The 21340-nt window shown below is 50.3% G+C and overlaps 1 protein-coding gene across 1 annotated transcript in view; it reads left to right on the top strand.

The window, feature by feature from the left end:
- The first annotated feature begins 332 nt into the window (after positions 1-332).
- Positions 333-21340, top strand: part of MAST3 (microtubule associated serine/threonine kinase 3) — a 53760-nt gene continuing 32752 nt past the window's right edge. Inside the window, exons 1-10 of the mRNA XM_044672411.1 lie at positions 333-421; positions 10817-10905; positions 11098-11170; positions 11714-11734; positions 13360-13438; positions 14253-14413; positions 14620-14695; positions 16069-16278; positions 17385-17486; positions 18847-18979. Coding sequence (XP_044528346.1) covers positions 333-421; positions 10817-10905; positions 11098-11170; positions 11714-11734; positions 13360-13438; positions 14253-14413; positions 14620-14695; positions 16069-16278; positions 17385-17486; positions 18847-18979 — 1033 coding nt within the window. The remainder of the gene's footprint in view (positions 422-10816; positions 10906-11097; positions 11171-11713; positions 11735-13359; positions 13439-14252; positions 14414-14619; positions 14696-16068; positions 16279-17384; positions 17487-18846; positions 18980-21340) is intronic.

Here is a 21340-nt window from a genome sequence, read left to right as displayed (position 1 = left end):
GCCCGCCAGCCTGCCTGCCCGCGCGCGCTCCTTCCGCGCGCGCTCCTCCTCCCCGCCCCCGCGGGAGCCCCACGCGCCCCAGCCGCCTGGCGCGCGCCGCCCGCCGCTCGCCCCCCGCCCCCGCGGCCAGCGCGTGAAGCAGCCTCCCCTCCCTCCCCCGGGCCGGGGCATGGCCACGGCCACGGCTGTGGGCGCGCGGCTCCCCGGGCGGCTCCCCGGGCGGCTCCCGGGCCCCGAGCCGCGCTGAGCCCGTCCCCCTAGCCCCCGCCCTCCGTGCATGCCCGGCCCGGCCCGGGGGGCGCCTGCCGCCGCGGCGGACAAAGAGCCGGAGCATGTCGGACCCCAGCTACTGGACTGCCGCGCCGGCCCCCGGCCACCGGAGCCGTCTGGCCAAGGGCGCGCTTCTGCAGCGCTCCAAGAGGTACCGGGCCGGGAAGGGTGGACGGGGCAGGGCCGCCGCCGCCGAGCCGCCCGCCGGGATTGTGAGCTCGGCAGGGGAAGGGGGCAGGGCGCGTGGGAAGCTCCTAACGGCTCCCGCCTGGCCCTGAACTCAGAGCTTGCTTCCATGATCTCTGGGGAGCGGGGCAGCCCCATCCTGTGTCGGGGGAGGGGTGTTTTTGCTGCCTGTGCCACCCCCGGGACTCCCCAGAATGGGAGGGATTGTCCTCTCAAACTAGGACCCTCAGGCTGTTAGGGCCCTCGGGGGAGGGAGGGTGGCGCCCTGGAGCCGAATGTCCTGACTCAGGATTCCAAGATCCAGGTGAGGAAGGAGAGCATCCTTGGCATGAGATGGGAGGCACGAAGAGGAGTAGCGGGGCAGGGAGGCCAGCCTGGCACAGTGCTGTCTAGCCGCGGGCCCCCACCATGGCATCCAAAGCCTCAGGGGCGCCCCACTTTACAAAGCGGGGAACATTGGCATCTCACCTCCAGGGGCACACTGATGTGGGCTCTGGCTGTGTCAGAAAGAGACAGCAGGGAGGAGGCTGATGATTTGGGCTCATGATCGCACCCCCAAGTGATTCATCCCCTCCACTATTCCTTGGCCCTTCCCTCCCCCCATCTGGACAGTCTGGGGTTGGGATGACCCAGCCAGGAAGGTATCTGGCTCTGCCCTTTGGCAGGACAGGAGGCAGCTTGTGGGAAGAGGGGAACAGGACGGGGTAACTGGTAGCCTTAGATGTTAACAGGCCTGATTGTTTCCTCTAGTGGGGAGCCAGCCTCCTCTTTTGTCCAGGGGAGCCCCTGCCCCTTGTAGAGGCAAGTTGGTATGGGGGAATCTGGGGAGTCCTCAACCACAGAGGCGAACAAGGCCCTTAAAGCCTAGACTCACCACAGGATGCTGTTCCTGGGACTGGCCTGGGACTTCAGCTGTTGGCCATCCGGGCTTACCTTAGGGCTGAGAGAACAGACCCCCAGGCCTGGGCCTCAGCCTAGGTCCTTCCTCAGCAGCCTTCATTAAAAAAGACTCTCTTATCTCTTGGGGATTGGGGGGAGCTCTCCCAGGGCCAGGGTCTCCCCTGGACGGTCTGAGCGGATTTTACATTTCTTACCTTGTTGGCACACACATGGTGGGCCAAATAAGTGACCCCCTACTGCCCTGGAGCTGGCTAACCCTCTGCCTGTAAAATAAGGTATTTGGATTAGAGAGAAAATGCTTTGAAGCACAGAGAGCGCTGCTTCCAGGCTCCACTCAGATTTTACCTCTGATGGTGACTCCCTGGGAGACCTTGGACAAGTCCCATCCCCTCCTTGAGCCTCAGTCTCTTCCTTTATAAAATGAGGCAGTTGGGATGAGCAGCTGTACATGTATGATTCTGTATGTCTTTGTTGTTTTTTAAACCCTTACCTTTCGTCTCAGGATCATCCTTATTGTGTATTGGTTCCAAGGCAGAAGAGCCGTAAGGTCTAGGCAGTGGGGGTGAAGTGACTTGCCCAGGGTCACACTGTTAGGAAGTATCAGGGGCCAGAGCTGAACCCTCTCCAGGCCTGGCTCTCAATCCACTGAGCACCCTGCTGTCAACAGGTGCTTGTGGGTTTTATTATTTCCTCCTTTTACAGAGAACAAACAAACATTCTGAGAGGTGGGGAGACTTGGTCATGCAGATACTACAGGGATTCCAGGACCCAGTCTGTCCTAGCTGGATCCCTAACCCAGCAGAGCTGGGGGGAACATGAGAGGCAGATGGAAGGGGGTTGTGAGGTGGCTGGCACCACTTGGGCCAAGGAAGATGCACAGAGGATAAAAAATGCTTGCAGACCGCCCTTCATAGGAAACCACAGCAGTCTGTCATGATGCTCAGCAAGGCCAGATCTAGTATCAGAGCTGGAGAGGCTCCTTCAACTAGAGAGGATCAGAGATGTCCTTAAGAAGGACCTGACTTAGGGCCCAGGATGGGAGAGCCAAGGGCCCTTAGGGCTGAACTACAGTGTTACAGTATGGGTCTGGCAGAGAAGGAAAAAAGAAATACATTTATTAGGGACCTACTAGGTGCCAGACACTACACTAAGCCCATCATAGTTACGATCATGCTGTTATTATCCCCATTTTACAGTTGAGGAAACTGTGAGCTGGCCATCAGTCAAGGGACTTTCCAGGCTCACACTGTAAGGGTCTGGGCCTGGATTTGACCTCGGGGTTTTCCTGACACTGGGGGCCCTTAGAACAGAGAATGTCCTAGCTGGGAGAGCCCTCAGAGCCTTGATGGTTGACACATGCAGCTGCTTCTGTGGTTTCCTGAGAATGTGGGCCTGTGAACATCTTTTTATACTTTTGTGCTTGTGTGTGATGGGGGGACCTGGTGGCTCTTCTGAACCTGTTTGTCGCCTGCAGAGCCCCGAGCTAAAAGGAGACTTGGTGGGGGGATCCCCAAAATCCACATTCCGCTTTCTGCTGGGACTGTTTTTTTTTCCGTTTAAATTGTTTCTTTTGCTCAAAGGAAGTCTGAGCCCTTCCAGATGGAGCCTAAAAACAATCTGTGGCCCTCAGGAATCTCACCATCTAAGAAAGCCAGGATTCTTTTTTTCTTTTTTTTAAATCCTTACCTTTTGTCTTAGAATCCATACTAAGGAGCCCTTCCAAGGCAGAAGAGGAGTAAGAGCTAGGCTGTTGGGATTAAGTGACTTGCTTAGGGTCACACAACTAGGACATATCCTACATCAGATTTGAACACAGGACCTCCCCTCTCTAGGCTTGGCTATCCCCATTTAGCTGCCCCATTTAAATTTATTATTATTATTAGGAAAGCAAGGGTTCTTAACTTGGAAGTCATGAACTTAAATATATATATATACACATATATATGTATATAAATATTTAACTATACAGTATTTTTTTTTATAAATTTAATATATTTTATTTACAGGTTTTATAAGCTCTGTGTGTGTTTGTGTGTGTATATATTTTATATATTTTTTTTAACCCTTGTACTTCAGTGTATTGTCTCATAGGTGGAAGATTGGTAAGGGTGGGCAATGGGGGTCAAGTGACTTGCCCAGGGTCACACAGCTGGGAAGTGGCTGAGGCCGGGTTTGAACCTAGGACCTCCTGTCTCTAGGCCTGACTCTCACTCCACTGAGCTACCCAGCTGCCCCTAACTATACAGTATTTTAATATAATTGGTTTCCTCTATTTGAATTCCTGTGTGTTCGGTATGATTGGTCATCTTTATGCATTCAAAAACCTTTTTCTGAAATGGGGCCTTGGGCTTCACCAGATTGCCTCAGGAGCCCTGACACAAAATTTAAAGGCCTCCTATCTGAGGAGTATTGAGCGCCACAGGATGGTAGGACCAGAGGCCCAGAGGAGGAGTGTGAGGTGAAGTTGGGGCTGGCTTTGAAGGATTGCTGGGATGTCCCCAGGAAGAAATGGGTAGAGTGCCTTCTGTTGTTGGTGGATCATTTTCATTTGTGTCTGACTCTTCGTGGCCCCTTTTGTGATTTTTCTTGGCAGAGATACCCAAGGGGTTTGCCATTTCCTTTTCTAGTTCATTTGACAGGTGAGGAAACAGATGAGGCCTACAGAGTTAAGTGACTTGCCCAGGGTCACCCAGCTATAGAAGTGTCTGAGGCTGGATTTGAACTCACAGCAATGAGTCTCTCTGACTCCAGGCCCAGCATGAGTACCTTCTAATACAGTCTAAGGCCTCATGGAAGCAGAGGCCCCCTGCAGTGTCCTCAGGATTCAGATACGACAAGGTGCCCTTCTTGGGGAGGCTCCCCAGGGCAGGGTTGAGGCCTGGTGATTTGGGTTTCAGTCTTCCACTGACTTCCTGAAAGGGACAAGAGCATTGGCTATGCCGTCAGAGGCCCTAGGTTTGGATCAGCTCCTCTGCTGAGCTATTTATCACCTTAGGTAAAGCCATCCCTGCCTGGGCCTCAGTTTCCTTGGCTGAAAAATGAGAGAACTAGATTGATCTCTTAAGGGCCCTCCTTGCTCCAGACAGTTGGTGGGAGAAGGGCAACATCCCTGGGGATGGCAGTGGCCCAGCAAGGCTCTGTGGCCTTGAGCTAGGTCTTACGGGAGAGGGGACAGCATCCTAGGGTAAGCCGAGGTAAGAGCAGTTTCTCCTCCCCAGCTGAGACCCTGTACCCACAGGGTGGCTTCCTCCGTCTCCCTTGGGCTCCCTCTAACCACATCAGCTGAGTGATAACACCATCACATCCTCTGACAGGGCAGGACAGGGAGTGGCTTCTGGTGTTGGCCAGGGCAGATTTTCCGTTCAGTTCAGTTTCATACACACACCTATGCCCCTGGGAGCCAGGGATGCTTCAAGGGCAGTGCTTCCGCCCAGCCCCAGGAAAGGCCACCAGCAGAGGGAGTGGCCTGGTCAGACACGGCCCAACTCGGCCAGACTTCAAACAGAGAGTTAGGACTAGCTGGGCCCTCAGGGACAGGAAGTTGTGCCAAGGTTTGAATCACACTCCTCATAAACATGTTTCTAGCTACCCCCAAAGAGAATGGGCTGCTTCAGGAGGATCTTAGATTGGATGGATGAGAGAGAGAGATTGATTAAATAAAATGGATGGATAGATAGATGATAGATAAATTAGATGGATGGATGGACGGATAAATTGAATGGATGGATGATAAATTAGTTGAATGGATAGATAGGTGATAGATAAGTTAGATGGATGGATGGATAGATGATAGATAACAGATAGATGGTAAATGGGTAGATAGATTATAGAGAATAAAATAGATGGATGGATAGATAAATTAGATAGATGATAGATAAATTGGATGGATGGATAGATGTATGATAGATAAATTAAATAGATGTATGGATGGATAGATAGATAGCTCCCCATCACTGGAGGTCTCCAAACAAGAGCCAGATGGTCCCTTGCCAGCAATTATATAGGGTAGAATCCTGTGTTCAAGTAGACTGGAAGACACAGATGTCCCCAGAGTCTCTTCTTGTTCTCATGAGATCATAGATTTAAAACTGGGATGGTCCTTGAAGGTCATCTATTATAGCCTCCCCATTTTACATTAGAGGAAACTGAGGCACAGAGCTGTTAAAAGTCCAAAGTAGCAGAGCCAGGGCTTGAGCTGACTCTTCCCAGGACACCCTTTCCAGTGATTCAGTAAGCATTTATGAAACCTTTACTCTGTGCCAGACTTTGTGCTGAGGGTTGAAGATACAAAGAAAGGTAAAAGACAGTTCCTGCCATCAAAGAGCTTACAATTCCAGTGGGGGAAATAACAGGTAAAAGAAGGATAAATAGGAAATGAGCATTAAGTAGGAGACAGAAATGAAGAGGGAGATCATTCTAGGAATGGGGAGCAGCCAGAGAAAATGTCTGGGAATGGAGCGCCTTGTTTAAGGAACAGCCAGGAGGCCAGTGCCACCAGATCAAAGAGGACATTGGGGGGCAGGGATAAGAAGACAGGAAAGGGGGCTAGGCTGTGAAGGGCTTTAAATGCCAAACAGCATTTTATATTTGCTCCTGGGAGCAATAGGGAGCCACTGGGGTTTCTTGAGTTGTTGGATGTATGATGTGGTTGAACCTAGGCTTTAGGAAAGTTACTTTGGACTGAATGGAGGATGGATGGAAGTGGAGAGAGACTTGAGGCAGGGGCCCAGGTAGGTGATGAGGGTCTGCATTAGAAGGTGGCAGTGTCAGAGGAGAGGAGGGGGCATATGCCAGAGATCCTGTAGAAGTGATGACAGGCCTTGGCCATAGCCTAGATGGGGGGAGGAGCAAGTGAGAAGGCCAGGATGGCTCCTAGGTTGGAAGCCTGAAGGGATTGGTAGGATAGTGTTCCCCTCTACAGTAATAGGGACGTTGACAGGAGGGGCGACAGTGTCTGGGGCCTTGAGATGGTAAATCCAGTTCTGACATGTTGAATTAAGAGTAGTTGTAGAAAATATGGAAGGTTTCTTCCAGGTCGCCCAGACCTTGTTTTACAGGTCAGGGGAACTGAGGCAGCAGAGGAATGCCCCACCTGGAGTCGGGCAGACCTAGGACTAGAATCTGAGCCCCTTGACTCCTAGACTGTGGTTGAGTTTTACTACTACACTGCCTACCCATTGACATTCAGTGGTTTCATTCAGCAGACATTTGGTGGCCCAGTGGATAAAACCCCAAGCCTGAGTTCAAATCTAGCCTTGAATATTTACTGGCTTTGTGACTCTTAGCAGCCGTCTTTGCCTCCATTTCTTCCTGTAAAATGGGGATTTAATAGACCTTCCTCACAGGATTGTTGTATCAAATGAGATATTTGTTATTAACTCAGTGCCTCACACACAGTAGGCTCTTAATAAATGCTTTTTCCCTTCCTTTTCCTGATCCACCTCGATGAGACCAAGTGCAGGGGAAGGGTACAGAACTAAGTGAGATCTGCCCCCTGCCAGTTCTGTGACAGGCCTAATGGATGAAGATCTGACTCAGAAACAGGAAGACCTGGGGGCTGACCCCTCAGACCTGGGGAAATCATTCAGCCTTCCTAGGCCTTTTATTTGTAAAACCTGCATAAACATGAGCCATCACCGTCACTCCTTGGGGTTGATGTGTTGGGCTCCAAGAGATAAGGTCTCTGAAGTGCTTTGCAAACCTGAAAGGATTATATAAAATTTTGTTGTTGTTCAGGCCTATCTGTGACCTAATTTTGGCATTTTTCTTGCAAAGAAACTGGAATGTCATTTCCTTCTCCAGAGTAATTTTTTACAGACCAGGAAACTGAGGCAAACAAATTAAGCAACTTGCCCAGGGTCACATAGTTAATGTCGGAGGCTAGATTTGAACCCAGATTTTTCTGAATCTAAGCCCAATGCTCTATCCACTATGCCCCCTAGGCACTCCTTTTTATTCAGATAGAAACTATAATCATTTTATTATTAAACAAATATTTGTTAAGTGATTATCCTCTACAGAGCCCTGAACCCTGGAAAGAATTAAGAAAGATAAAAGACTCGGTCCTCATAGACCTTAGTGCCAGAAATCTCTAGACCTCAATTTCCTCACCTGTAAACTGGAGTAATGGTTCCTTTTACCACTCTACCTTGTGGGTTGCTGTGAGGGAATGATGGGGCTTGTTCTTAGTAGTGGTAGTGGTAGTAGTAGTAGTAGTAGTAGTAGTAGTAGTAGTAGTAGTAGTATGGAAATCTCCCTAAGTTCAGAGCTTGGCCTTCTCTTGCTCTTTGATGCTAGGTGTCTGGACCTTTATCTAGGGAGTGCAGGTCAGCATTTCTGACACCATTTACCCCTCTGTAAAGTCTGTCCAACTTCCCTCCACTGGCTTAATAGGAGTTACTAATGGCCTTGCCCAGCTTGGAACTGAGAGATAGGGACGGAGACAGAGACTGAGAAGACACTAGCTCTGGGGAGCGTTGGCGGGCTCTGTGGGCAAAGCTTCACTTGTTGAGGTGTCAGGAGCTGTGCTTTAGGTGATTGCATGGATAGGGGTGGAGGAGGCTCCCTCCTTCCTCCCTTCTGCTTAGCCTTGTTAGGAGGGGAGTGGAAGGGGCTCAGGAACAGGAGCACCAGTCCTGGGATTGCTCCCAAAGCATCCTTTCTGGAGCCTTGGCCACTTTTACTGACCTGACCTGGCTTCCCTGAGGCCAGCATTTGCAGGAGGAAAGGAGGGAGCCTTGTGCCCTCCATAGTCTGGTTGGGGAGAGGAGTCACCTTGAAAAGAAGAGCAAAGGATTCCGTAGGATCAAGGGGAGACATACAAGGCTCAGAAAGGTGGGGAGGAATAAAGCTGGTGAGAGATAGAGATGAAGGAGGAGAGAGACACAGAAAGGGAGAGAAAGAGATGGAGACAAGGGCGGAGATAAGACAAAGAGGAGGGGAGAGTGAAGAGAGGGGACACACTGGAACCTCATTGTCAGAGGACAGTCAAGGTGGGTGTTCTTGAGGGCAGGGAACCTCAACCAGGCCACAGAGGAGGGAAGAAAGACATTCCAGTTGTGAGAGGGGTACCCAGAGGCAGCTGTCCTATGTGACATGGGTAAGGCAGACTCCTGAGGGATTCCAGAAGCCAGCTGGATTCTGGGAAGCCTGTCAAAATCTAGTGTGCTCTCCACCTCCCAACCTATACTACAAAGGCCCCTGAGAAGGGAAATGAAAAGAACAGAAAGTATCAGGGTCTTAATAGATTCTTTTAATAGACTCTCTCTTCAGATTCATTAGCTGTGTGATCTTGGGCAGATGATTTACCTCTTTAAATATCAGTTTTCTCATCTGTAAAATGGGAATAATAGCACCTACCTCATAGAATTATTGTAGAGATCAAACAAAATAATATTTGTTAAGCACTGTGCAAACCATGATGTACGACATGATTGTTAGCTATTATTATTCAAAGAAGCAGCATAAATTATCAGGGCTGGGAGGACCCTTAGAAGAGAGAATGTCAGAGCTAAGAGAGTTCTTAGAACAGAGAATGTCAGAGCTAAGAGAGTTCTTAGAACAGAGAATGTCAGAGCTGGGAGGACCCTTAGAACAGAATGTCAGAGCTGGGAGAATCCTTAAAACAGAATGTCAGGGGCAGCTGGGTAGCTCAGTGGAGTGAGAGTCAGGCCTACAGACAGGAGGTCCTAGGTTCAAACCCGGCCTCAGCCACTTCCCAGCTGTGTGACCCTGGGCAAGTCACTTGACCCCCATTGCCCACCCTTACCAATCTTCCACCTATGAGACAATACACTGAAGTACAAGGGTTTAAAAAAACAAAACAAAACAGAATGTCAGAGTTTGGAGGGAGCTTAGAAGAGAGAGTGTCAGAGCTGGGAGGGACCTTAGAACAGAGAATGTCAGAGCTGGGAGAGACCTTAGAAGAGAGAATGTCAGAGCTGGGAGGGACCTTAGAATAGAGAATGTCAGATCTGGGAGGGTCCTTAGAACAGAGAATGTCAGAGCTGGGAGGGAGCTTAGAACAGAGAATGTCAGAGCTGGGAGGCCCTTAGAACAGAGAATGTCAGAGCTGGGAGAGAACTTAGAACAGAGAATGTCAGAGCTGGGAGGGAGCTTAGAACAGAGAATGTCAGAGCTGGGAGGGAGCTTAGAACAGAGAATGTCAGAGCTGGGAGGGCCCTTAGAACAGAGAATGTCAGAGCTGGGAGGGCCCTTAGAACAGAGAATGTCAGAGCTGGGAGAGTCCTTAGAACAGAGAGTGTCAGAGCTGGGAGAGAACTTAGAATAGAGAGTGTCAGAGCTGGGAAAGACCTTAGAACAGAGAATGTCAGAGCTGGGAGAGAATTTAGAATAGAGAATGTCAGAGCTGGGAGGACCCTTAGAATGTCAGAGCTGGGAGGGAGCTTAGAACAGAGAATGTCAGAGCTGGGAGGACCCTTAGAACAGAATGTCAGAGCTGGGAGGGAGCTTAGAACAGAGAATGTCAGAGCTGGGAGGGCCCTTAGAACAGAGAATGTCAGAGCTGGGAGAGAACTTAGAATAGAGAATGTCAGAGCTGGGAGGGAGCTTAGAACAGAGAATGTCAGAGCTGGGAGGCCCTTAGAACAGAATGTCAGAGCTGGGAGAGTCCTTAGAACAGAGAATGTCAGAGCTGGGAGGACCCTTAGAACAGAGAATGTCAGAGCTGGGAGGACCCTTAAAACAGAATGTCAGAGCTGGGAGGGAGCTTAGAACAGAGAATGTTTTAAGGGTATAAGGATCCTTCAAGACTTCGTTTTGCTTTCTGTATTTGTACCCTCCAACACTTAGTACTGTGCCCAAGCACATGGTAGGCATTTCACAATTGCTTGCAGTGATTGGCAGCTTTAGGACAGGCATCCAGAGAAGGGTTGTTCATAATGTGAAGGGCCTTGGAGTTTTGGCCATTGGGTATGATCCTTGGAAAGAATGGGGCTATGTGACTTGGAGAAGAGCAGACTGTGGGTGTGGGAGAGGAGGGGGAGGCCCTAGTAGACATCTTTTAAGTGTTTGAGGGATTTTTGTATGGTCTCAAGGTTCACCTTGTTCTGCTTGGGCCCAGGGAGCAGAGATAGGAGTCATGCATTGGTAAATGCTTTGGAGAACCAGATATGGGTGTGAGTGGAATCCAAAGTGGAATGGTGGGATGCTATAGGAAGTAGTGGGGATGTCTCTTTAAGCAAAGACTGGTCTTTTGGCTTCCTTTCAGCTCTTGTCCTTGGCTCCTGGAATATACGAACTAGAAAGAATCTTGGAACCTAGAGCCAAAAGAAAGGGAGAACTAAAAGAGACCATTTTACCTGCCCCAGCTGTGCCCTGGGCGTGACTCCTTTGGTCCTAGTAGACAGGGAACTGAGGTTTGCTGGCAAACCACAGTTCCCAGGGGCACTGGTCCTCTCCCACTTGCTGAACTTTCTCCTGGTCTCCTCCTCTCTTGCAGCTGCCGCAGTGGCAACAGGAAAAGCCTGGTGGTGGGGACGCCCTCACCCACCCTCTCCCGACCTCTGTCCCCACTCTCTGTGCCTACAGGTGAGTATGAGGGGCATTACAATATGAGGTGGCAGACTCCCAAGCAGAAACACAAACCTGTGCATCCCCTCTCCCCAGTAGGCAGGATTTCTTCTTTGGCAGACATGGCCCAGGTAGTCTCTTGAGTCTGTCCTGGGGTGAGGGGTTGGTGTCAGCGCTTCATGACTCGATTTCTCTGTCCCCTCCCCATAGCTGGCAGCAGCCCCTTAGATAGTCCTCGGAACTTCTCGGCCAGCACGACTGTAAACTTCCCCTTTGCACGAAGGTGAGTTTCCCTGCTCTGATGATGGGTTCAGCAGAGGTTGGGGGGAGGATGCTGCCTTTGGGAAGGAGCTTAGATCTAGAGGTGGAAGAGACCTTGGAGGCCATCTAGTCTCAACCCCCTGTTTTACAGAGGAGAAGACTGAGACCCTGGCAGATGAAATTACTTGTCCAGGGTTACCCAGGGATTTGGAAAAGCCTAGGCTAGAACACAGGTGTCCTGACTGTCCCCCCCACTGAGAACTTTTCTCAGAATTATTCCTCCAAATCCCCTTCCCCTTGCCCCCTTAGAGCACCTTGGTCCATACTCAGAGTGGGTAAATCCCCTGAATTTAGGTGATGTTTGGATTTCTCCCACTACCCCTAGAGTAGATCATTGGGAGATGGCTGTTTGCCTGGCTGGGGGAGGCTGCCATGTTGGTGCCCAAATCCTTAAATCCCTTCTTCCTCTTTCTCCTCCCAACCCTTTCCTCCCTGCCCCTGACTCTGCTCCACTCTCATCTGTCCTTCTCCATTCTTGGCTGATAAACCAACAATCTTCATGCAGTCATGGGCCTCGGACTGACAGGTAATTTCTTCCAGGAATTTGGCACAGATGGCTTCCTTTGGTGGAGCCGAATATGGTGGGAGATGGCACAGGCATACAGAAAAGGCTGGGATTAGGAGATGACTTTTAGCAGTGGGGGTAGGAAAGTCATGTATCAGGCAGGGAGGGGGGTTCAGCTGACCTTCCCTGAGATCCAGGCCTCTAGAATGTAAGGTCCCCCATTTATACACTCCCTCCCTGTCCAGGTCCCCTCCTCAATACTCTTCCATGAGTGCATTAGTATTTTCTCACTTCCTTGCACCTCTGAAGAGGCTTCTCAGAGCTGATCCTGAGGAGGGGGAGGGAGAATTCTGTTCAGCTCCAGGCTGGCTGATTTTTAGAAGAGGTGGGAGACAGGTCCTGGCTTCTGCTGTCAGAGAACTGGATGCTGGGGAGGTAAGTAAGCCCTGATGCCAGCCAGGAAGCAGTCTCAGCCAAGTAAGGGACTGAGTTTCACTGCTGAGGTGTTTGTGGTCTTGGCAGTAACTAGTTCTAAGAGCTCCAGGAAAAAGAGAGATCATTGTGTGCTGCAGCAGTCAAGGCAGGCTTCCTGGAGGATGTGGGGCACCACTTGAGGCTCTTCTAGGGTTTGGAGGTCAGGATTGGCCTTGTAGCCAGGAGGAGCTTATGGGGGGTCTCACTAATCCTTTCAGGAAGCCAGCTCAACCCCTAAGAGCACAGGAATGGGACTGTTTTGGACTCTAGGAGGCTCAGAATCCCAAAGCTGAGGGGTAGAGAACCTTAAAGTGCCCATAGCCCAACCCAGACCCAGACAACTATCATCCCTTCTGCTGCAGCCCCAACAAGCAGTCTGTACCCAGCCTTGGCTTGGAGACTCCCAGGGAGCCAGGTCCAATTTTTGTTAAGAAGAGTTTTCTTTATCCTAATGTATGGAGCCAAAACCTGCTTTTCTTGCACTCATTGCTCCCAGTTCTGCTATCTGGGGCCAAGCAGAACCGAGCTCACCCCTCTTCCACTCAACACACCTTGAAGGCACCTGTTCTGTCTTCCCTCAGCCCTTTTCTCTTGCCCCTTCCCAACCTTAAGTCTGCTCTTCTCATCCTCACTTCCTCCAGCTAAGCCTCTCATGTGGACTGTCTCTCCCAGACACCCTCCTGGGTGGACTTTAGATTTTCAATGTGTCCAAGCAGAAACTGGATGGCCACTCCTTCTGGATTTTGTAAAAGGGATTCCTGCTTAGGGATGAGAAGCCCTCCGAGATCTCTTCTGATTGTATCCCTTGCTTCCCCAACTGGACACAAGGCACACAGTGGTGTCTGAGCACGCTGGGAAGAAGATGCCCTAGGTCTCTCTGTCTCTCCCTCCCCTCTCTCTCTCTCTCTCTCTCCTCTCCCCCCTCCCCCCTACTTTCTCTGTCTCTCTGTGACTCTCTCTGTCTCTCTGTGACTCTCTCTCTCTCTCTCTCTCCCTCTCTGTGACTCTCTGTCTTTGTCTTTCTCTGTCTCTCTCTCTCTCTCTAGCTCTCTCTCTCTCTCTTTTTCTCTGTCTCTGTCTCTGTCTCTCTCTCTCTCTGGTCTCTCTCACACACATACACTCTTCCCTCACTGCTGCCCCTAGCTGAGTTGTCAAGTCATTTCTTCTTCTAGGGCTGATGGCCGGAGATGGTCCCTTGCTTCCCTCCCCTCCTCAGGCTATGGGACCAACACCCCCAGCTCCACTGTCTCGGTAAGGCTCTCTGGGTTCCCTGGCTGGAGGGTGGGAGCATCAGGAAACCTGGGTGTGGGATGGGTGCCTGAAAACCTCAGACACTCCTTGTTTCTTCTCCAAACTTGAGCTGTTTCTCAGTAGACTTTATCAAGCTCCAAAAACATTCCCTGTCTGTGATCTTACTTGATCCCTACAACCAGCTGCTGAGGCAGGCCCAGCAGGGATTGTCATTCCCATTTGACAGACAAGAATCCTGAGGCTTGGGGAATGGACACATCTTAGCCAAAGACACCTGGCAGCTAAGCAGCAGAGCCAGGAATGGATCCCAGATATTGCCTTTGCCTGTTATTTCTATGACCCGCTTTTGTCTCTCCTTCAGTCTCACAACCCATCTGGGAAACACTGAGGCCCATTCAGCTTAGGTTAATTGAGCTATTTTCCATTTGTGGGCCCCTCTGCTCAGGGCAGGGGAACACCTAAATTCAACTTTTATTAAGCACCCACTGTGTGCCAGGGAGAAATGAAACTATCTCTGCCTTCAAGAAGCTTCCTTTCTACTAAGGGGCAAACAGCACATATACAAAGAGAACCAGAGCCCAGGTCTTGCCCTTTGTAGGGCTTACATTTAAGTGTAGGGGACAAGGGTCCTTCCAAGGGAGCAATTCACTTAACTCAGTAGAGATAGCTTGGGGCCTTGGAGGGAAGTTCCCCCCAGCTGTGCCATTGCCAGCAGGCAGTGCTGGTACAAGGAAGGTCTTTGGCCCCATCTGGCCCCAGGGGCAGGTGGCAGGGGAGCCCGGTGCCCACAGTTTTCTTTCTTCTCCCACTCAAGTCATCCTCATCTTCCCGAGAGCGGCTGCACCAGCTGCCATACCAGCCAACGCCAGACGAGCTCCACTTTCTTTCCAAGCACTTTCGCAGCTCAGAGAGCATCGTGGATGAAGATGGGGGCCGCCGCTCTCCCTGCATGCGGCCTCGCTCCCGCAGCCTCAGGTAGGGGGGCTGCCCAGAGAGCAGAGCTCCTGGCGGGCATGACTTAGTTCCCTTCCTTCCTGGGCAGTGACGTTTACTTGGAGCCCAGATCCCATGATGGATGTAGGGTGGGGAGGAGGTTTCGGGGGTGGCAGCCTCTTGTTGCCTGACCTCATTTAGATCAAGGAGACCTAGTGTTTGAACTGGTGTTTTTTCCCCCCTTCCAGCCCCGGGCGAACCACAGGAGCCTTTGACAGTGACATTGTCATGATGAATCATGTCTACAAGGAGCGATTTCCCAAGGTTAGATTCACTGGGGGGAGGGTGTTGCTCTCCAGCTGAATCTTAGGTGGAAGGGGGGGAATGTTCTGCCCCTGAGGACAGACTGAGAAGCACGGTGGGGGGACACAGAGGCAGAGATCTCAGCTTGATAAATAGGAAAGCTTCCTAATAATTGTGGTCATCCCAAAGTGGAACCAGCCACTTTGAAAGGCAGTGAACATCTTGCTGAAGGCTGGAGGACTCCTTGTCTGGGATGTTGTCAGGGAGATACTTCCTTAGGAAGGAGTCAGGTGATGGGTGTCCTTCATGGACGCTTCTGGATCTGCTGTTCTATGATTCACAGAACATCCCCTTTCTACACTGGGTCACGGGGTAAGGCCAGAGCTGCTGTTGGTTATAGCCGTGTTTGGGGCAGATTCATTTGAGGAATGTCATCCTGGGAGCTGCAAGGCAACCTGTCCCCTCCCCCCCCCCCCCAAAAAAAAGGGCCTGCCTATGGTCTCCCTGGGGCTTGGGAGGCAGATAGATGAGCCAGAGGGTCCTGGCAGGCTACCAGTTTTGGGGATGGAAGTTGGAATGGAATGGAGGCAAACCTCCTGATATCAGCACCCTGGAGCTGGTTCTGGCTCTCAGGGAGAATCTATGCTTTAATAGGCTAGAGGAAAAGGGACCATTGGGATCCCTTTCCATAGTTATAGGAGTTCCACCATCCTTTTCTCTCTAATAGAGGCTCACACACATATAACTCTATAATAACAGGGTTTCTTTACCTTTTTTGGTGTCATGGACTCAGAATCACATTGATACAGGCATAAAATGAAATACGTAGTGTTACAAAGGAATCCACTTCTTTTGAAATCCAGTTATCAAAATAATAAAAGCCAAAAAAGCAAACCATTTGGAGGCCCTGGGCCCTCGGTTAAGAAACCCTGGTCCATATGCCTTGTCTCATTCATTCATCACAGTTGCCAGGTGAGATAGGAAGGATAAGTGTTGATATTCTCATTTTAGGGAATATCAGAGGAGGAAACGGAAACACTCCATCAACTGTTTGTCTGTTCTGTATGGTGTTATAGCATGTAATACAAAACAGAACAAAAGATAGACTCCCCTCTTTTGAGCCACAGCCATCAGGAGGGAGGAGGTTAAAACACACACACACACACACACACACACACACACACAGAAAGACTTGCCAAAGGTCATACAGGTTGTAAGCAATAAAGCCAGTGGATGTGACCTTTATGACCATCGAGCCTGGCCCTTTTATTTTACAAGGAGGGAACTGAGGCCCAGAGGGGAAGTCTCTTTCCCCCTGCAATATGGCAGGGAGAGGCAGGACCAGGTCTCCCACTCCAGGGCTTCTTCTCCCTCTTCTCTGCACCCCTGAACAGGCCACTGCACAGATGGAGGAGCGGCTGCAGGACATCATCACTACCTTCTCCCCCTCCAACACCCTGGCCCTGGCCGATGGCGTCCTGAGCTTCATTCACCACCAGATAGTGGAGCTGGCTCGAGACTGTCTGGCCAAGGCCCGGGAGGACCTGGTCACCTCCCGTTACTTCTTGGAGCTTCAGGAAAAGCTAGAGAAGATGCTGCAAGACGTGAGTGTCTCCCCCACAACCTCCACCCCACCCCCACCCCTGCTTCCCTGTTCTCCCCTTTTCCCCTTTTCTCCCTTCTTCCCTCTTTCTTCCTCCTCCACCTTCCTTCTTCCTCCTTCCTTTCCCCTCTCCATCTTCCTTTCCTCCTTTTTCCCTCTCCTTTCTCTTCCTCTTCTCTCTTTTCCTTCTCCTTACTTCTTTCTCCCTTGCTCTCCCACTCTCTTTTTCCTTCCTAAAAGACCCAGGTTAAGGGAGGTGGGGATGAGAATAGAGCCTAAAGCACCCATCAAAAAAGCTAACAAGGGGCTAAAGGGCAATGGAGAATTATCCTTCTTTAGAGTGACAATACCATTTATAGGATGTTGTCTTCAGAACAGCCTTAATAGATCATCTCTGTTTTACAGATAGAGAAACTGAGTCCCAGAGGGAGCGAAAGGAACCCAGTGAGCTCTGGGTTCAGGCTAAGATGAGCCTAGATCTCCCAGCTCCTAAGACAAGATCTTTTCCCCTTCTGTTACAGTTTGTCCTCACCCCAACTGGGCAGACCCTTTAGCCTTCCATAGGTCCCTAATGGAGGAGAGTCGGTCTGGAAACTTAGCCATCTTCAAGGAAACTTCAGTGCATATGGGAGTGCCCTGTCTGTCCAGCCAAAAATTGGAGCAAAAAAGATTTGGTGTCAGCATTGATGGGGAGCAATCCATGGAAGGAGACCTAGGCTTCCAGGGAACCCAGGTCTTAGCCAGAGCAGTCCTGTCTACTCTCTCAAGTCAATAGATATTGTTAATCTCATATGCATGTGTTTATATGTGTATAGAATGCATATGCAGGTATACACATTTCTGTCATAGAAATACATTTTATTTTAGTAGGTCTATTTGTCAGATAATGCTTGCTGACTTGACTTACCTTGGGTAAATCGTGCCTCCTCTCAGGATCTCATTTCTGTTCTGAAAAATGAGAAGACTCCCTGCCTTCCCTACCTCTCAAGGCGGCTGTGCACATGCAGGAAGGTCTCTTAATGTCTGGTGCAGGAAGGAGGAAATGGCTGGTCTGGCCTTCCCAGAGGGTGACGCTTTTTAATCCCTCTTCTGTGTGTGACTCCACAGGCCCACGAGCGCTCAGAGAGCCAGGAGGTCTCCTTCATCGGCCAGCTGGTTCGGAAGCTCCTGATTGTCATCTCCCGGCCTGCGCGTCTCCTGGAGTGCCTGGTGAGTGCGTACTGCCTGGCGCCTCAGGGAAGGAGGGAAAGGCCCATTCTTGAGCGGATCCATCCAGGCCATGGGCTCTCCCCATGGAACTTGGGCCCCATGCAGCCTGCTGTGCATGGAGATGTCAGCCGCAGATTCCCTGTAATCCCAGCATGATGTTAGGCAGGGATAGTATGCCTGGCGGACGATGGAATCAGTATCCAAAAAGGCTAGACTGAACTAAGAGGATGAATTTAATAAGTCATTTCAATGGAGAAGTTATACATTTGGTTCAGATGATCACTAACCCAAATGTAAGATGCGGCAGCCGAGGCTAGACCCATAGAGAATTGGGGAGGCCAGGGGAGTTCCTGGGCTTGATAGCATTTATTGTTGTGTGGCCACCAGAATCCTGAGCTCTATTAGAGCCATGAGGCCCAGAACAAGGGAGATGGCGGGCCCTCTGGCCTGGTCACACCTCATCCAGAGGTCTGGTCAGACCCTTCAGGCTGGACTGAGGAACCTCAGGCCTCCCTCTGGATTCTGGGATGCTTGATGCCCCTGCTGTGTCTCTGTGAGTGCTTGGCTCTGGGGAAGGAGACAGTCTGGAGCATATATTGTCTCCTATGGGCCATGCACTGTGCTAATTGCTGGAAGAGACACCGGGAAGTGAACCTTCTTACATTGACAGGGCCTTCCCTTCTCAGTGCCCCTAGGCTTCCCCTCTGTGCCTCAGTTTCCTTATCTGTAACATGAAGGGATTAGAGTATGTGATATGTAAGAAGCTTTCTGGCTCTGAGTTTGTAATTCTGGTGCCAGCTCACCTGGATAGCTCAGCTCACCCACAAAGCCAATGAGTTGGCAGACAGATGTTACAGACTGTAGGGGCTAACGAGGGGTGGATTTCCCTGGGGCTGAGGTGGCTTGGGAACTAGCCTTGAGGGAGGGATGAGATGAAGGGTTTTGGTTTGACAGAGGGGGTGAGGTAAGCAGGGCTTAGGGCTGGTTGGGACTGAGAGAAACTTCTAAACTCTGGGTTAGCATAGGCCTTTCTGAGGGGTTTCTGCTGGTGTGAGGGGCTTCTCTTGCCACCTGTATGCACAGACAGCCCCTCTTCAAGGATTCAATTCATTGTTGGGAAGTTAGGCAGCCTGTCCTTGGTCACATAGCCTGTAAGTGTCGGAAGAAGATGCCAGCTGGCTTCTTCCCGCAGCTAGTGGCAGGAACCCTCAGATCTGCACTTTGTACAGTACAGTGTGCCTGGATTTGGACTGCCTGCCGTTCCTCAGCCCCGCTCTGTCCAGCACTTGCTGCTGAGCTTAGGTATTAGTGCTGTTGACTGGGGCTCCATTCCAGCCATTCTCCCCACCCTATTTGCCAGGAATTTGACCCTGAAGAGTTCTACCACCTCCTGGAAGCAGCGGAAGGACATGCCCGGGTGGGTCAGGGCATCAAGACAGACATTCCTCGATACATCATTGGTCAGCTGGGCCTCACCAAGGACCCTCTAGAGGGTAAGTGGAAGGAAACTGAGTCAGCCCTTGCCTAAATCCTGAATATAAATAAGACAGACAGGAACTGAAAGACTTGGTTCTGCTTTGCTCCTCATTTGCTTTAGATGAAGGAAGCATTTTCTGGTCCTCAGTTTCCCCCTTTTAAAATTAGCAGATCGGACTCTAGGAATTGCTGGTTCCTATTAACTTTGATGTTCTGTAGCTTGTGTTCTAAAGAGATTCTCCCCCACCCAGTGCTGGTATTCTCTGTCCTAAGGGTCCTCCCAGCTCTGACATTCTCTGTTCTAAGGACTCCCGCCTCTGACAATCCTAGGTTCAAAGAGCCCCTCTGGTTTTAACAACTTTTTCAATAAATTTAGCAGGGAAGAGGAGGGGGACAAATAGGGGGAGAGAAGGTAGCTGGAAGAGTTGAAGGAGGGCTCTTTTAAGAGTATTTTTGTAGGCAAAGGGGTAAAAAGCTCATAGAGTGACTGAAGAACCTGAGAAAAGAGAATGCCCACTAGAACGTGGTTCTCGAGGAGATGGGAAGGAAGGATTTGACCTGGAAGGACCAGCTGTCAGTGATGAATAAGGCTGTCAGTGATCAGAGGGGCGGTTAGGAGGGTTAGGAGGAGGCTTTAGGCTTGGAGGATGGATGGAGACTGAGGAAGCTCGGGCCAAGAAGGACGGCTCCATCCTAGTAAAGTATAGGAGGCAGGTCATTGGCTGTAAATGTAGTGGTGAGCGAAGACAAAACTCTGAGTGGTCAGGGTGGGGATGGAGGTTAAGGAGTCAATGAGGATATAATAGTGCTGGACTTGGAGCCAGGAAGACCCAAGCTCAGGTCCCAACTCTGATATTCCTTTTGTAATCTTGGGGAGCTCCCTTAAACTGCTCACATACTCTGACTTCATCTGTAAAATGGGAATACTCATTTCCATAGGCAAATCTGCCCTCAGTCACTTCCTAGCTGTGGTGTCCTGGGCAAGTCTTAATTCTGATCGCCTAGCCCCTGCTGCTTTTGTGTCTTAGAATTGATACTAAGGCAGAAGGGAAGGGTTTAACATAATAGTTTCCCTAGGTCTACTTCCCAGGGTTGCTGTGAGACCCAAATGAGCCAAGACATGTCAAGCTCTTTGCATAATTTAAAATGCTGTATAATGAGTTGTTTTTGTTATGTTTTGGGGGAGGAGGGAGTATCTAACATGTGGTACCTATGGGCACCTTCCACATGTGGTAGATAGGAGCCGGGGTACAAAGGTAGGTGGTTGTGCTATCTGACCAGTGAGGCCCTGCAGCCTTTAGAGTCTGCAACTCCCCAAATACATTGCTATTTTCCAAGGAACCTTAGTCCTTGGAAATTTCCAGGTGATAGGGGGTGGGGAAAGGGAGAGAGAAGACACTCCCTAGGTCTATGCCAAAGAACCCTGTGTTAAACTGATGCGATATGTAGGCGGCTTAACTGCTCGGTGCTAGGATACTCAGCTTCTTGGCATTCTTCCCCAGAGCAGAAGATTTGGGTGCTTTAATTCTGAAACTTCTAGGTCTCATGTCACTGAGAACCTATCAGCCAGTTAAGTTATCCAGAAGGTAATTAGGATGCTGGAAAGTCAGGGCTGGAAGGACCTTTAGAACAGAGAATGTCAGAGCTGGGAGGGAGCTTAGAGCAGAGAATGTCAGAGCTGGGAGAGACCTTAGAACAGAGAATGTCAGAGCTAGGAGAGAGCTTAGAACAGAGAATGTCAGAGCTGGGAGGGAGCTTAGAACAGAGAATGTCAGAGCTGGGAGGGAGCTTAGAACAGAGAATGTCAGAGCTGGGAGGGACCTTAGAACAGAGAGTGTCAGAGCTGGGAGGGAGCTTAGAACAAAGAATGTCAGAGTTGGGAGGGACCTTAGAACAGGAAAGTCAGAACTGGGAGAGAGCTTAGAACAGAGAATGTCAGAGCTGGGAGGGGGGGGGTCCTTAGAACAGAGAATGTCAGAGCTAGGAGGGAGCTTAGAACACAGAATGTCAGAGCTGGGAGGGTCCTTAGAGGGCAGGATGTCAGAAGGGAGGGGTCTTATAAACCATCTGTTCCAACCCCTTTATTTTAATAGCCAGAGCATCTTAGAGGATGTTTAAACAAGATGATAGGATTTTCAGCTGGACTGAAAGGTGTCAAAGGTTCACTTAAGCCAGTGAAATCAGTCAGATAGGAAGGGATTCCTGCAGATAGCATATTGACTCACAAAACCACACATTAGCATCATCTATGCTGCATTGTATTTTTTTTAACATTTATTAATAATCATTTTTAACATGGTTACATGATTCATGCTCCTACTTTCCCCTTCACCCCCCCCCCCCACTCCCCCCACCCATGGCCGATGCGCATTTCCACT

Source organism: Gracilinanus agilis, chromosome 1 (genome assembly GCF_016433145.1).
Source record: "Gracilinanus agilis isolate LMUSP501 chromosome 1, AgileGrace, whole genome shotgun sequence".
NCBI classification, from domain to species: domain Eukaryota; kingdom Metazoa; phylum Chordata; class Mammalia; order Didelphimorphia; family Didelphidae; genus Gracilinanus; species Gracilinanus agilis.
Note: the sequence above shows the minus strand (reverse complement) of the source record. Positions and strands in the feature narration are given on the sequence as shown.